This window comes from Brienomyrus brachyistius, chromosome 2, assembly GCF_023856365.1.
Source record: "Brienomyrus brachyistius isolate T26 chromosome 2, BBRACH_0.4, whole genome shotgun sequence".
In the NCBI taxonomy this organism is placed as follows: domain Eukaryota; kingdom Metazoa; phylum Chordata; class Actinopteri; order Osteoglossiformes; family Mormyridae; genus Brienomyrus; species Brienomyrus brachyistius.
In genome coordinates this window covers 40,035,606-40,050,785 of record NC_064534.1, presented here as the reverse complement: position 1 = coordinate 40,050,785, position 15,180 = coordinate 40,035,606, and the positions used below count along the sequence as shown (strand labels likewise).

Genomic DNA, 15,180 nt, shown 5'->3' with positions numbered 1-15,180 from the left:
TGGCGAAGTGGTTTTTGCATAGAAAACAAAGCGGTGAGTTGAAGAGGAATTATATCAGTACTTTGTTTAAAACTGTGTGTAAAAAGCTGTCTCTTTATTATTAACAATAAGTTCTACACTGTAAACCCGGATAAGTTGAATTTACTTTAAAAATTTGAGGAAACCGGTTGCCTTAAAAAAATAAGTAATTTGTAATGAAAACCTAAGTTCATTTCACTGAAAATGTTAAGTACATTACACTCAATTCAAAATCGATTTAACTTGACATGTTTTGCTAAGTTAACTTCTTTGCACAATTAATACACTTAATATCTTAAGTATAATGTACCAAATACCTAGTTGTAGCTTACTTATTCAGTTATTATCATTAAATTATTATTTCAGTTTTTAATCTGGTGGATTATAAATAGTTATTCAGGTCAAGAAATCAGATGAAACATTTGTTGAAAACACCCCGGTTAGGGGTAAAATGCTTTATTGTGAACATACACAACAGATTGTTTTTCTAAAAGCACGACATAAAACTAGGCACCTGGTATCAGGTGCAACAATTAAGAACACCACTTAACACTGCAAACTGTTTTCCTCAGTTTTTGGTTTGTTAATCTGAATCAAAACCAGACATATCAGTGCCAGTCCAATTACATAAATAGAAAAAAGTGCATAACAGTGCAAATAAGTCCCTTTTCTAAAAGAACAAACAATCTTTCTCCTATCTGGAGAAATAGTGTAACAACACCTCTTTACACTGCAAGTTGGTTTTTCAGAGTCTGAATTTTTGGTGGCAGCTCACTTTTACCCAGGTTAAACATCACCTGCTGAACAAAGCAAAAAGTGTTTTTCATGTATCTGGGATAGTCCAGGTGCAGGGCATATATCAGTCCAAAAAGGACATAGAAGGCCTGAGGAAGGTTGGCCAGATCATCCATCACCACATTCCCTTCCAAGATGATTCCCACTTTGGATGGGTTCAGCTTAAGGTTCTCTTCACCAATGAAAAGCAATCCCACTGGAGTTTGCCTGTACAAGTCATTGTCAGCTGTGTCCTTACAGAGAAACAAATGTACAATCGTGTGTTAGTTAGCACAAACATTTTCGAAGTGTTAACAATACAAATACCCTAAGAATAAACACTGTACACTGATATATTAGTAAAAGACACTCTGTTCATACAAGATATGAGGCCTGGCTTGTTCAGCTTCCTTTTCACTGTACAATTACAGCAAAATATTTAATGTTAACTGAACCCAATTTTTTTCAGCCAAGTTTTTTCAGTTAATTTCATGCCACTGATTAAACATACAGACAATTTTATGGTAAAAATAAATAAAAAAAACTCCAAGTCTGAAAAACTGAATAAATCTGTAGCACATAGTAGTGCGGATTAATGGTTTAAAAATAAAATAAAAACAAAGAACATGCATTTATGAGGGGCCGTGCAAGCCATAATTCATTCTGGCACTCACACACATTTTCCTCTCACACTCACATTCTCCTCTCAGAGGAGAGGAGGATAGGAGAAGGATGTGTGTGTGAGAGGAGAATGTGTGTGTGTGTGTGTGAGAGAGAGAGCAGAATGTGTGTGTGTGTGAGAGAGAGGAGAATGTGTGCAAGAGGAGAATGTATGTGTGTGTGTGAGTGTGTGTGCTTGCACGGCCCCTCACATGCATCTGCAACATGTATAAAAATGAATATGCTTACAAAGCAGGTCTTGAAGAAGGCAGAAGGATCATCACCCAAGGTGACCGGCAGTCCCCGAAGACAAAGGCATCTGACGTCTGTTGGCTCAGTTGTCTAGACGATAGTGGACATGGAATAAAACACTTTATAAGGATACTGACTGTAATTTACAAGAAATTACAAGAAGAGATTAGGAAAAAATTTAATGGAAATAGGAGATAAAATTATGAGAATAGAAAATGCAGAGGTAAAAAAAGGTGTAGAAAATGAATAGAAGAGGGAGAAATAGAGAAGAGCAAAGAGGGGGAGAGAAAAATTAGACAAGAAACAAAAAGGATAAGGAGGAAAAGCTTCATAGGAAAACAGGACTGATGTAGATATGTTAACTTACCTTTGTCTGGTATAAAAGTTCAGCCAAAAGCTGACCAGTAAGGCCTTTCTTCTTTTTGAAGAGGTCCATGAGGCTTGGAGACAAATTGTCAAGTGCATCCAAGAAGTTCTCTCTGAGATTTTTCCCTACCACTCTGCCAAATTCATAATAAACCTGAAACATGGCAAACAATGCATCAGTCAATGTTCACACTGTTTTAATCTGACACACTCAACACTACATGATATGTAGACACTAAACACAAACCTGATTTTCTGTAAAAAGAGCTGGCCAACGATGCACCACCTGGCTGATGGCAGGCTTCTCATTGACAATCTCCTTTCTGCGAAAAGCAAACGTCACATCCATCTCTTTCTTAACCAGGGATTCCCTTGGCTTTGTCTTCATCATTTCATTGACCAGAACCTCACGAGCTACTTCCATGTTTTGGTCAGTCATCCCCTCTGGAAAATCAGGCAGGAAATTTATTTCCCCTTTCTTTGGCTTCTTGATCTGTGTGTTTGCAGGATCGCCATTTGTAGTGTCACTTCTTCGCTTGCCACCATTGACAGTAACATCAAGTCGACCCAGCTGCCGCATTTTGGTTCTATAATTACCCATTTTGAACTTAAGGCTATTCTTCCAACCATTCCAGCCAGAGTGTGACCCAGTTTCTTTAAGGCATGGGTGTGTTTGCACTAAAGCCTTAGCAACAGTCTCAAAATCTTCCTTTGTTGGGTATGCTTTAAATGCATACATGGTCTCAGCCAATTTCTCGAGTATGTCATGCTTTAGTTCTTTTGTGACTTTAAGAAAGGTTGCATCCCTGAAATACTGCAGGTTACCTTGGCGTAGTCTATAATCTACATCGACTTGAAATTTTGGAATTTCAAATACCGCTGGCCACTGAGAACTTCTATCCAAAGAGATGGACAGGATCTCGGTGTCTGCTTGGCTGCCTGTGTCACTACATAATTCAGAACCTCCAGGGACTGGTACAAGCTCAATGATAGGGATGATTTTGACCGTTGGTTTATCTGGGAGCTCAGACAAGTCTGTGAGGTTGCATAATTCATTGTTAAATTCAGGATCTTGGTACTGTAAGGTAAAATTGTAGTTTGTTTGGAGAGTGCCTTTGAGCCAGCTAATCAAATCTTCAAGTATGTATGGTCGAGGGTTCATTGTCATCTTTCTTATATCACCCTCGGAGATGATAACCCGCATTGTTAATTTCTGTTCCATGGCCATCTGAAAAATTAAAAGAAAAAAAAAAAAAGACAGACAGCTGTTTAGCAAATTACAAATCGTCTCAGTGTCACCATAAGCTCTCCTTGTACCATGTATGCTGATAATGGGAGGACATCATTTAAATCTGACATCTTCAACACACACATAGAAGTAACACTATCACAATGAAGTTGGTAAGATCTCAAATGCTCCCTGTACCATGCGGCCAATTTGTGACAGACAAATAGAATCTCTACATTAACTGCAACAATCTTGTGAATCTGGACGAATGCAGGCAGACCAGAGCATGACCCAGAAGACAGTATCATGCCTGGATGATACTTGATTCCATCTACACTGACAGATGCAGCTTCAAGCACCGACTCTGGTGTTGTAAAGTTTTGAGCAATTGCTGTCTGCACACTGTGAGGGAAGGTGGCAAGCAAAACTGGAGTAACCTTTGACATCTCAACTGATGGTCTGAAAAATGAGCTACAATCGAGATGGTAACTGACTGCCTTCTGGTGTTTTGTAGCAAGTGTCGTGGCAACATTTTTAAAGTTCTGAGCAGTGCGAATTACCCTCTTAAAGAATTTATGCTTCCCCTCGAACCGCATTGTCCAAACCTCAGACAGGGGACCAAATTTCCTTACCAGCTGAGGATAATGTTCCACAAAGTGATGTTTTGGCCTTAAACGAAACTCTGGAAATGTTGACTGCAGTAAGTGCCTGTGCTCTGCTATCTTACAGTCCAGAAAGTTAAGCGTCTCTTCTGTATGCTTTGGTGCTACAGCTAGCTCAGTAATATCTTTGAGCAGCATGAGAATTTCCCAAGTGTTGTCACCCTCAGGGACACAGTGACCAATGAGAAATGGAAGGAGCCTTATGAGACACCAGTTCTCATGGCCATTTCCACCAATGGTCCCCTTACTGGAAAATCCCTTTCCAATAACCTGAGGTCGATCTGTTTTGTCACTAAATGAGTACTTAAAACACCTGATGGCCTGATTCAGCATATCTAGGGTGAAATAAGTCTTGCCTATCAGGTCTGTAAGGCACAGGGACAATTCAACTGGAACAATACCTTCCAAAATATCATGCAAGATGTCAGGAGGGTACCCACTGACCACATGAAAGTGCTCAAGATTCTCAGTTAAAGGACATGCTCCTTTCACACCATAAGCTCGAGTCATTCCAGGGTCCTCTCTGATATCCTGCACCTGCCTGTCATGGGACTCTTTGTCTCGGAGTTGAAAGAAACCAGAACATACCTCTTGTTGTTGAGTGTCTCTACTGCTTGCCAAACAGAATCTGCAGAACTTGTCGACAGTAAAACTCTCCAGGAAACCTGCAAGAGAGTGGGCAGCAAGATTGTCAGCTGCAACATACAAGACTGTACCTTTCACACTTGCACCTAGTTGCTCCAGGTAAACGCCATTCTGCTCCAATAATTTTAGATCATAGATCAGAGGTTGGAAAACTTTTGCATAACCACACTCCTTGACTGTGGAGGTATTGCACAGTAGAGCAAGTTGGATAGAGCTGAGGGTTGACCGATATTTTGAAGGTATGTTTGCAATAACCCAGTATACTGCACACATCTTGTGTTTAAGCTTTGATGTTCCAAGAGGATTGGCGACTTCAAAGTCATCAATGTAAAGTACAAGAGCAATTGTGAACTCATCTTTTGCAAGAAATGGATTTTCAGTAAAGTATTGCCCATCAGTATATGATCTGAATTCCTGAGGGACATGTACTTTTTCTGACATAGCTTTGTCTAAAACATCAGTTTTGTTAAGCAACTTCTGTAGCATAGGAACAATAGGAACATATGCAAGAGTTTTTTTGCCTTTCTCCACAACATATTCAATTGGATTTACCAGTGGAAACTCTCTACGCACATAGGCTGCTCTTTTTTTGGCAGTTCCTAAAGGTCCATCTTTGGAACAATGTGTCATCATGTTACTTTCTGACACAGCACTGATAATCTCTTTAATAACAGTCTCATCCATGTCAGCACAATATTTGTTTAATATGCCCCTGACTCTGTGTTGTACAAGTGGTTGTGAGAGCTTATTGATTTGACAGAGCTGCTCTATCACATCTTGCACTGCACTCTCTGGTATGTGCAAAACAGTGTGCATCTTTAGTAGTAAAGATGCCAAGTTGTGCTCAAGCTGTTTTTCTAAATCGTGAAGATCACATTCAGTTACCTCAGACAACTCTTGTGTGTCCTCAATATCATCATCTGACATCTGCTCTTGTGAAGCATTACTGTCATGGCTTATAATATTGTCACCAACAATTTCTGATTTAAACCTCTTTGAGATCTGTTGTTTGTGTACTTTACTCTTGTGTGCTTTGAAGGTGGAGTAAACACTGCTTTCAAAATTACAGTCTTCATAAGGGCATCTGACTTTATGATTTACTTTTAGATGTGCACGATGCAGGTGAGTGAAAAAGTCACTCTCTGAACAAGACTCTGTAAATCCACACGACAGACAGCTAAACTTAGTTGGTATATCTGTACTTTGTTGCTGATCTGGAGTTTTTGTGTGAATGCGGGACAGGTGAACTTTTAGTGCATTTAATGATTTAAATGTGCACAGACATTCCTGATGTAAACAAGGAAAAGGCTCGGTTCTGGTATAACCTCCGTGTTTTAGCCTGTAATGTTTAAATAATTGTGCTCTTTTTTCACAGCTAAAAGGACAATACTTGCACTTCCAAACCATTATTTAATCGGTGTCTTTAGACTTAACTCTAAGAATTTCTCTTTATTTTCCCTGCAAATGAGCAAACATTAACAACATTTACCTTAAGAAACCTAACAGACTGGAAAAGTCTGAACACTGACATCACATTTATTATTTTGCTAGTTTACGGCGAATTAGCTTTAATATAGGGCATTTTAAGTCACATACACATCTTAAGATACATATTCGCTTATGTTGTCTTAAAGGAACTTACCAGATACAATAGGCCGTGGTAAACCGCGTAAAACAGGCGCATGTGTTCCCGCTATCTTCTTGGAAAAAATAACGGTTGCAGCCGGCCAGGTGAAAGCCTAAAGGCGAAGCCCGCGAATCCCCACTAGGAGTACCATGACAACCAGCTGCCGTAACGCTGCATCTTGTTTACGACACTCCCTCAATTCTGAAAGGGGAATACTCACAAAAAAAGAAAAATAATAATATGAACATATTAATGCGTAGCTCAATCTAAGGCTGGGTTACACTAGCATTAGATATCGATTAGTTGTGGATAAAAAAAGCCAACGAACCGGTAAATGTTAAAAAATTGTTTCCACCGCTGCCCCCAAAACCCTCCCCCCCACAGTTAGGTAAATATACATTGCACAGCCAGGTAAATTAGCCAGTGTCTAAAAATTTCCGTCGAAATGACGAAAGTTTAAATGAAGTTTTTACAACTGAGGGAGTTAAACTCACCTTCCAGTTCCTCGCCAGCGGTGTTTGAATCCACACAACCGTAACAAAAAAATCAGTTTTAGACTGTTTTTGTTTTGTATTATATGTCTGTGTAAGAGCAGGCTGCAATATAGACTGTTGAAATAAGGAAAACACACACACACTGATACCTTGAGCAACTGCTCATTACTCTGTTAATAGGCAGTTATCACAATTGGGAAGAAGAGGTGTGGTCTGTTAAATAACTTTTCAATTTAAGCTTATTGTACTTCACATTATTTGCACATTGGACTATGCCAACAAATTAGTAGAATATACTTAAAATTATGAAGTGATATCATCAAACTTTTTCTTTTTAGTATATAATGCTTTAATATTTAAGTAGAAACTAAATCCGGGCTAACAGTGTAAAACGTGAATGGGGAGTGACAGTCTTCAAATTTGTGAGAAGATCGCTCCCTGGTGGAATAAAGGCACGAACAGCTTACAGCAGCTATAATTACCAGGCAGTATTTAGAGTAAAACGGTGTGTAAAAGCTGCCTTTATGAATGAGAGAAAAAAGAAATATATAAAATAGTAAAATGGAAGGGGAGTGATAGATTTAAATTAATCGTGAAGTGGAGCGCCCCCTGTATAAAGTAAAAGTGAGAAAAGCTTACAGCACCTGGTATTCCCAGGTGGTCTCCCATCCAAGTACTAACCAGACCCTAGCCTGCTTAGCTTCCGAGATCAGACGAGATCGGGCGCGTTCAGGGTGGTATGGCCGCAAGCGAGAGACGCTACCAAAAATAGCCGTTTTGCATTACACGCGTCTATACATGCCAGTTAGTCTCATTGGATCCTACTCCTGTTTTTTTTTTTTTTTTATCTGACTCACACTGCAGCCCCACCATCCAATCGGCAGTGCCGGAACCACACCAAACATTCACCAAACTACTCAGCCGGCAGCCTACCACAATTATTCCATTCTTTCCGCATCCGCACACTTCCTTCTCTTTAACTCCTTTTCACTACCGCACAGGTTAATCACCGCACGTCCCCCGCCGGCAAACATTACTCCTTTGCCTACCGCATGCAGGCTTCTCTTAATGACCTTCTGTTATCAACTCCGCTAACAGCCACAAAATCTCCGCCGCACGAAGCCCACTGGTAGCTGCTGAATCACATGCTTCCCCATAACGTCGCGCTGTCAGAACACTGGGAGCTACACACACCAAGAAGTCCATACTGCAGGCTGCAGCCAGAACAATTTTCTACATTCAAACATCGACGGCCTCTTCTCTCTAAAAATTCACCAGACCGCTTCTACCACCAGCAAAGAAGTTTTCATCCCTAATTCCTCTGTGATTCCCACTAACCTAAACATTAAGCTGGCATTGAAGGGTGTGAATTACCCCGGCCAACCTGCTCTTTTAAATACAGCTTTTAGCAAGTTTTGAAAGGAGGAGAAGAGCAGACCTTGCTATGCCAATAATATCGAGTCTTCTGTGGCGAAGTGGTTTTTGCATAGAAAACAAAGCGGTGAGTTGAAGAGGAATTATATCAGTACTTTGTTTAAAACGGTGTGTAAAAAGCTGTCTCTTTATTATTAACAATAAGTTGTAAAACGTGAATGGGGAGTGACAGTCTTCAAGTTTGTGAGAAGATCATGCCCTGGTGGAATAAAGGCACGAACAGCTTACAGCACCTAGAATTACCAGGCAGTATTTAGAGTAAAACGTGTGTAAAAGCTGCCTTTATGAATGAGAGAAAAAAAAATATATATATATATAAAATAGTAAAATGGAAGGGGAGTGATAGATTTAAATTAATCGTGAAGTGGAGCGCCCCCTGTATAAAGTAAAAGTGAGAAAAGCTTACAGCACCTGGTATTCCCAGGTGGTCTCCCATCCAAGTACTAACCAGACCCTACCCTGCTTAGCTTCCGAGATCAGACGAGATCGGGCGTGTTCAGGGTGGTATGGCCGTAAGCGAGAGATGCTACCAAAAACAGCCCTTTTGCATTACACGCGTCTATACATAAAAGTTAGTTAGTAGGATTGGATCCTACTCCTGTTTTTTTTTTTTTTTATCTGACTCACACTGCAGCCCCACCATCCAATCGGCAGCGCCGGACCCACACCAAACATTCACCAAACTACTCAGCCGGCAGCCTACCACAATTATTCCATTCTTTCCGCATCCGCACACTTCCTTCTTTTTAACTCCTTTTCACTACCGCACAGGTTAATCGCCGCACGTCCCCCGCCGGCAAACATTACTCCTTTGCCTACTGCATGCAGGCTTCTCTTAACGACACTCTGTTATCAACTCCGCTAACAGCCACAAAATCTCCGCCGCACGAAGCCCACTGGTAGCTGCTGAATCACATGCTTCCCCAAAACGTCGCGCTGTCAGAACACTGGGAGCTACACACACCAACAAGTCCATACTGCAGGCTGCAGCCAGAACAATTTTCTACATTCAAACATCGACGGCCTCTTCTCTCTAAAAATTCACCACCAGCAAAGAAGTTTCCATCCCTAATTCCTCTGTGATTCCCACTAACCTAAACATTAATCTGGCATTGAAGGGTGTGAATTACCCCGGCCAACCTGCTCTTTTAAATACAGCTTTTAGCAAGTTTTGAAAGGAGGAGAAGAGCAGATAATATGCCAATAATATCGAGTCTTCTGTGGCGAAGTGGTTTTTGCATAGAAAACAAAGTGGTGAGTTGAAGAGGAATTATATCAGTACTTTGTTTAAAACTGTGTGTAAAAAGCTGTCTCTTTATCATTAACAATAAGTTGTAAAACGTAAATGGGGAGTGACAGTCTTCAAGTTTGTGAGAAGATCGCTCCCTGGTGGAATAAAGGCACGAACAGCTTACAGCACCTAGAATTGCCAGGCAGTATTTAGAGTAAAACGGTTTCTAAAAGCTGCCTTTATGAAAGAGAGAGAAAAAAAAATGTATATATAAAATAGTAAAATGGAAGGGAAGTGATAGATTTAAATTAATCGTGAAGTGGAGCGCCCCCTGTATAAAGTAAAAGTGAGAATAGCTTACAGCACCTGGTATTCCCAAGTGGTCTCCCATCCAAGTACTAACCAGACCCTACCCTGCTTAGCTTCCAAGATCAGACGAGATCTGGCGTGTTCAGGGTGGTATGGCCGTAAGCGAAAGACGCTACCAAAAACAGCCCTTTTGCATTACACGCGTCTATACATGCCAGTTAGTCCCATTGGATCCTACTCCTTGTTTTTTTTTTTTTTTTATCTGACTCACACTGCAGCACCACCATCCAATCGGCAGCGCCGGACCCACACCAGACATTCACCAAACCACTCAGCCGGCAGCCTACCACAATAATTCCATTCTTTCCACATCCGCACACTTCCTTCTCTTTAACTCCTTTTCACTACCGCACAGGTTAATCGCCGCACGTCCCCCGCCAGCAAACATTTCTCCTTTGCCTACTGCATGCAGGCTTCTCTTGACGACCCTCTGTTATCAACTCCGCTAACAGCCACAAAATCTCCGCCGCACGAAGCCCACTGGTAGCTGCTGAATCACATGCTTCCCCAAAACGTTGCGCTGTCAGAACACTGGGAGCTACACACACCAACAAGTCCATACTGCAGGCTGCAGCCAGAACAATTTTCTACATTCAAACATCGACGGCCTCTTCTCTCTAAAAATTCACCAGACCGCTTCTACCACCAGCAAAGAAGTTTCCATCCCTAATTCCTCTGTGATTCCCACTAACCTAAACATTAAGCTGGCATTGAAGGGTGTGAATTACCCCGGCCAATCTGTTCTTTTAAATACAGCTTTTAGCAAGTTTTGAAAGGAGAAGAGCAGAACTTGCTATGCCAATAATATCGAGTCTTCTGTGGCGAAGTGGTTTTTGCATAGAAAACAAAGCGGTCAATTGAAGAGGAATAATATCAGTACTTTGTTTAAAACTGTGTGTAAAAAGCTGTCTCTTTATCATTAACAATAAGTTGTAAAACGTGAATGGGGAGTGACAGTCTTCAAGTTTGTGAGAAGATCGCGCCCTGGTGGAATAAAGGCACGAACAGCTTACAGCACCTAGAATTACCAGGAAGTATTTAGAGTAAAATGGTGTGTAAAAGCTGCCTTTATGAATGAGAGAAAAATATATATATATATATAAAATAGTAAAATGGAAGGGGAGTGATAGATTTAAATTAATCGTGAAGTGGAGCGCCCCCTGTATAAAGTAAAAGTGAGAAAAGCTTACAGCACCTGGTATTCCCAGGAGGTCTCCCATCCAAGTACTAACCAGACCCTACCCTGCTTGGCTTCTGAGATCAGACGAGATCAGGCGTGTTCAGGGTGGTATGGCCGTAAGCGAGAGATGCTACCAAAAACAGCCCTTTTGCATTACACGCCTCTATACATGCCAGTTGGTCCCATTGGATCCTACTAATGTACTTTTTTTTTTTTTATCTGACTCACACTGCAGCCCCACCATCCAATCGGCAGCGCCGGACCCACACCAAACATTCACCAAACTACTCAGCCGGCAGCCTACCACAATTATTCCATTCTTTCCGCATCCGCACACTTCCTTCTTTTTAACTCCTTTTCACTACCGCACAGGTTAATCGCCGCACGTCCCCCGCCGGCAAACATTACTCCTTTGCCTACTGCATGCAGACTTCTCTTAACGACCCTCTGTTATCAACTCCGCTAACAGCCACAAAATCTCCGCCGCACGAAGCCCACTGGTAGCTGCTGAATCACATGCTTCCCCAAAACGTCGCGCTGTCAGAACACTGGGAGCTACACACACCAAGAAGTCCATACTGCAGGCTGCAGCCAGAACAATTTTCTACATTCAAACATCGACGGCCTCTTCTCTCTAAAAATTCACCAGACCGCTTCTACCACCAGCAAAGAAGTTTCCATTCCAAATTCCTCTGTGATTCCCACTAACCTAAACATTAAGCTGGCATTGAAGGGTGTGAATTACCCCGGCCAATCTGTTCTTTTAAATACAGCTTTTAGCAAGTTTTGAAAGGAGAAGAGCAGAACTTGGTATGCCAATAATATCGAGTCTTCTGTGGCGAAGTGGTTTTTGCATAGAAAACAAAGCGGTCAGTTGAAGAGGAATAATATCAGTACTTTGTTTAAAACTGTGTGTAAAAAGCTGTCTCTTTATCATTAACAATAAGTTGTAAAACGTGAATGGGGAGTGACAGTTTTCAAGTTTGTGAGAAGATCGCGCCCTGGTGGAATAAAGGCACGAACAGCTTACAGCACCTAGAATTACCAGGAAGTATTTAGAGTAAAACGGTTTCTAAAAGCTGGCTTTATGAAAGAGAGATAAAATATATATATATATAAAATAGTAAAATGGAAGGGGAGTGCTAGATTTAAATTAATCGTGAAGTGGAGCGCCCCCTGTATAAAGTAAAAGTGAGAAAAGCTTACAGCACCTGGCATTCCCAGGTGGTCACCCATCCAAGTACTAACCAGACCCTACCCTGCTTAGCTTCCAAGATCAGACGAGATCGGGCGTGTTCAGGGTGGTACGGCCGTAAGGGAGAGATGCAACCAAAAACAGCCCTTTTGCATTACACGCGTCTATACATGCCAGTTAGTCCCATTGGATCCTACTCCTGGTTTTTTTTTTTTTTTTATCTGACTCACACTGCAGCACCACCATCCAATCGGCAGCGCCGGACCCACACCAAACATTCACCAAACTACTCAGCTGGCAGCCTACCACAATTATTCCATTCTTTCCGCATCCGCACACTTCCTTCTCTTTAAGTCCTTTTCACTACCTCACAGGTTAATCGCCGCACGTCCCCCGCCGGCAAACATTACTCATTTGCCTACCGCATGCAGGCTTCTCTTAACAACCCTCTGTTATCAACTCTGCTAACAGCCACAAAATCTCCGCCGCACGAAGCCCACTGATAGCTGCTGAATCACATGCTTCCCCAAAACGTCGCGCTGTCAGAACACTGGGAGCTACACACACCAACAAGTCCATACTGCAGGCTGCAGCCAGAACAATTTTCTACATTCAAACATCGACAGCCTCTTCTCTCTAAAAATTCACCAGACCGCTTCTACCACCAGCAAAGAAGTTTCCATCCCTAATTCCTCTGTGATTCCCACTAACCTAAACATTAAGCTGGCATTGAAGGGTGTGAATTACCCCGGCCAATCTGTTCTTTTAAATACAGCTTTTAGCAAGTTTTGAAAGGAGGAGAATAGCAGATAATATGCCAATAATATCGAATATTCTGTGGCGAAGTGGTTTTTGCATAGAAAACAAAGCGGTCAGTTGAAGAGGAATAATATCAGTACTTTGTTTAAAACTGTGTGTAAAAAGCTGTCTCTTTATCATTAACAATAAGTTGTAAAACGTGAATGGGGAGTGACAGTCTTCAAGTTTGTGAGAAGATCGCACCCTGGTGGAATAAAGGCACGAACAGCTTACAGCACCTAGAATTACCAGGAAGTATTTAGAGTAAAACGGTGTGTAAAAGCTGCCTTTATGAATGAGAGAAAAAAAAAATATATATATATATAAAATAGTAAAATGGAAGGGGAGTGATAGATTTAAATTAATCGTGAAGTGGAGCGCCCCCTGTATAAAGTAAAAGTGAGAAAAGCTTACAGCACCTGGTATTCCCAGGAGGTCTCCCATCCAAGTACTGACCAGACCCTACCCTGCTTGGCTTCCGAGATCGGATGAGATCGGGCGTGTTCAGGGTGGTATGGCCGTAAGCGAGAGACTTGACCAAAAACAGCCCTTTTGCATTATACGCGTCTATACATGCCAGTTAGTCCCATTGGATCCTACTCCTGGTTTTTTTTTTTTTTATCTGACTCACACTGCAGCACCACCATCCAATCGGCAGCGCCGGACCCACACCAAACATTCACCAAACTACTCAGCCGGCAGCCTACCACAATTATTCCATTCTTTCCGCATCCGCACACTTCCTTCTTTTTAACTCCTTTTCACTACCGCACAGGTTAATCGCCGCACGTCCCCCGCCGGCAAACATTACTCCTTTGCCTACTGCATGCAGGCTTCTCTTAACGACCCTGTGTTATCAACTCCGCTAACAGCCACAAAATCTCCGCCGCACGAAGCCCACTGGTAGCTGCTGAATCACATGCTTCCCCAAAACGTCGCGCTGTCAGAACACTGGGAGCTACACACACCAACAAGTCCATACTGCAGGCTGCAGCCAGAACAATTTTCTAAATCCAAACATCGACGGCCTCTTCTCTCTAAAAATTCACCAGACCGCTTCTACCACCAGCAAAGAAGTTTCCATCCCTAATTCCTCTGTGATTCCCACTAACCTAAACATTAAGCTGGCATTGAAGGGTGTGAATTACCCCGGCCAATCCGTTCTTTTAAATACAGCTTTTAGCAAGTTTTGAAAGGAGAAGAGCAGAACTTGCTATGCCAATAATATCGAGTCTTCTGTGGCGAAGTGGTTTTTGCATAGAAAACAAAGCGGTCAGTTGAAGAGGAATAATATCAGTACTTTGTTTAAAACTGTGTGTAAAAAGCTGTCTCTTTATCATTAACAATAAGTTGTAAAAAGTGAATGGGGAGTGACAGTCTTCAAGTTTGTGAGAAGATCGCGCCCTGGTGGAATAAAGGCACGAAGAGCTTACAGCACCTAGAATTACCAGGAAGTATTTAGAGTAAAACGGTTTCTAAAAGCTGGCTTTATGAAAGAGAGAAAAAAAATATATATATAAAATAGTAAAATGGAAGGGGAGTGCTAGATTTAAATTAATCGTGAAGTGGAGCGCCCCCTGTATAAAGTAAAAGTGAGAAACGCTTACAGCACCTGGTATTCCCAGGTGGTCTCCCATCCAAGTACTAACCACAGCCTACCCTGCTTAGCTTCCAAGATCAGATGAGATCGGGCGTGTTCAGGGTGGTATGGCCTCAAGCAAGAGACGCTACCAAAAACAGCCCTTTTGCATTACACGCCTCTATACATGCCAGTTAGTCCCATTGGATCCTACTCCTGGTTTTTTTTTTTTTTTTATCTGACTCACACTGCAGCACCACCATCCAATCGGCAGCGCCGGACCCACACCAAACATTCACCAAACTACTCAGCCGGCAGCCTACCACAATTATCCCATTCTTTCCGTATCCGCACACTTCCTTCACTTTAACTCCTTTACACTACCGCACAGGTTAATCGCCGCACGTCCCCCACCAGCAAACATTCCTCCTTTGCCTACCGCATGCAGGCTTCTCTTAATGACTTTCTGTTATCAACTCCGCTAACAGCCACAAAATCTCCGCCGCACGAAGCCCACTGGTAGCTGTTGAATCACATGCTTCCCCAAAACGTCGCGCTGTCAGAACACTGGGAGCTACACACGCCAACAGGTCCATACTGCAGGCTGCAGCCAGAACAATTTTCTACATTCAAACATCGACGGCCTCTTCTCTCTAAAAATTCACCAG

General features: G+C 42.0%; 1 protein-coding gene, 6 non-coding genes and 1 pseudogene across 8 annotated transcripts; all 8 read right to left on the bottom strand.

The window, feature by feature from the left end:
* Positions 1 to 401: 401 nt before the first annotated feature.
* Positions 402 to 6,759, bottom strand: LOC125712193 (sterile alpha motif domain-containing protein 3-like). Of its 2 annotated transcripts, XM_048981984.1 has the most exons (7): positions 6,727 to 6,759; positions 6,248 to 6,433; positions 4,549 to 4,625; positions 2,318 to 3,298; positions 2,072 to 2,224; positions 1,702 to 1,794; positions 402 to 1,046 (listed from the first exon to the last, which is right to left on the bottom strand). In XM_048981984.1, the coding sequence occupies exons 4-7, from the start codon at positions 3,296 to 3,298 to the stop codon at positions 744 to 746; spliced, it is 1,530 nt and encodes a 509-aa protein (XP_048837941.1). In that variant the 5' UTR covers positions 4,549 to 4,625; positions 6,248 to 6,433; positions 6,727 to 6,759; the 3' UTR covers positions 402 to 743. The 2 variants fall into 2 exon arrangements, with proteins under 2 accessions (XP_048837941.1, XP_048837932.1); XM_048981975.1 differs by lacking the exons at positions 6,248 to 6,433; positions 6,727 to 6,759 and having other exon boundaries at positions 4,549 to 5,074.
* Positions 6,760 to 7,358: 599 nt separating this feature from the next.
* LOC125734360 (5S ribosomal RNA) lies at positions 7,359 to 7,477 on the bottom strand. The gene has a single exon (XR_007393676.1). It is a non-coding gene; the product is annotated as a 5S ribosomal RNA (ribosomal RNA).
* Positions 7,478 to 8,559: 1,082 nt separating this feature from the next.
* On the bottom strand, positions 8,560 to 8,678 carry LOC125736777 (5S ribosomal RNA). Its single transcript, XR_007396046.1, has one exon. It is a non-coding gene; the product is annotated as a 5S ribosomal RNA (ribosomal RNA).
* Positions 8,679 to 9,745: 1,067 nt separating this feature from the next.
* On the bottom strand, positions 9,746 to 9,864 carry LOC125735729 (5S ribosomal RNA). Its single transcript, XR_007395021.1, has one exon. It is a non-coding gene; the product is annotated as a 5S ribosomal RNA (ribosomal RNA).
* Positions 9,865 to 10,943: 1,079 nt separating this feature from the next.
* LOC125733273 (5S ribosomal RNA) lies at positions 10,944 to 11,062 on the bottom strand. Its single transcript, XR_007392623.1, has one exon. It is a non-coding gene; the product is annotated as a 5S ribosomal RNA (ribosomal RNA).
* A 1,077-nt stretch (positions 11,063 to 12,139) lies between these two features.
* On the bottom strand, positions 12,140 to 12,258 carry LOC125736623 (5S ribosomal RNA). Its single transcript, XR_007395898.1, has one exon. It is a non-coding gene; the product is annotated as a 5S ribosomal RNA (ribosomal RNA).
* Positions 12,259 to 13,340: 1,082 nt separating this feature from the next.
* On the bottom strand, positions 13,341 to 13,459 carry LOC125732863 (5S ribosomal RNA). The gene has a single exon (XR_007392227.1). It is a non-coding gene; the product is annotated as a 5S ribosomal RNA (ribosomal RNA).
* Positions 13,460 to 14,533: 1,074 nt separating this feature from the next.
* Positions 14,534 to 14,652, bottom strand: LOC125731697 (5S ribosomal RNA; annotated as a pseudogene).
* Positions 14,653 to 15,180: the final 528 nt, after the last annotated feature.

Coding starts and splice junctions, on each gene's coding strand:
- LOC125712193 (XM_048981975.1), bottom strand. CDS start 5,046: ATGTCAGAAAAAGTACATGTCCCTCAGGAATTCAGATCATATACTGAT. Junction 2,225..2,317: donor CTCTTTTTACAGAAAATCAG/GTTTGTGTTTAG, acceptor GCCATGTTTCAG/GTTTATTATGAATTTGGCAG. Junction 1,795..2,071: donor AACTTTTATACCAGACAAAG/GTAAGTTAACAT, acceptor ACTATCGTCTAG/ACAACTGAGCCAACAGACGT.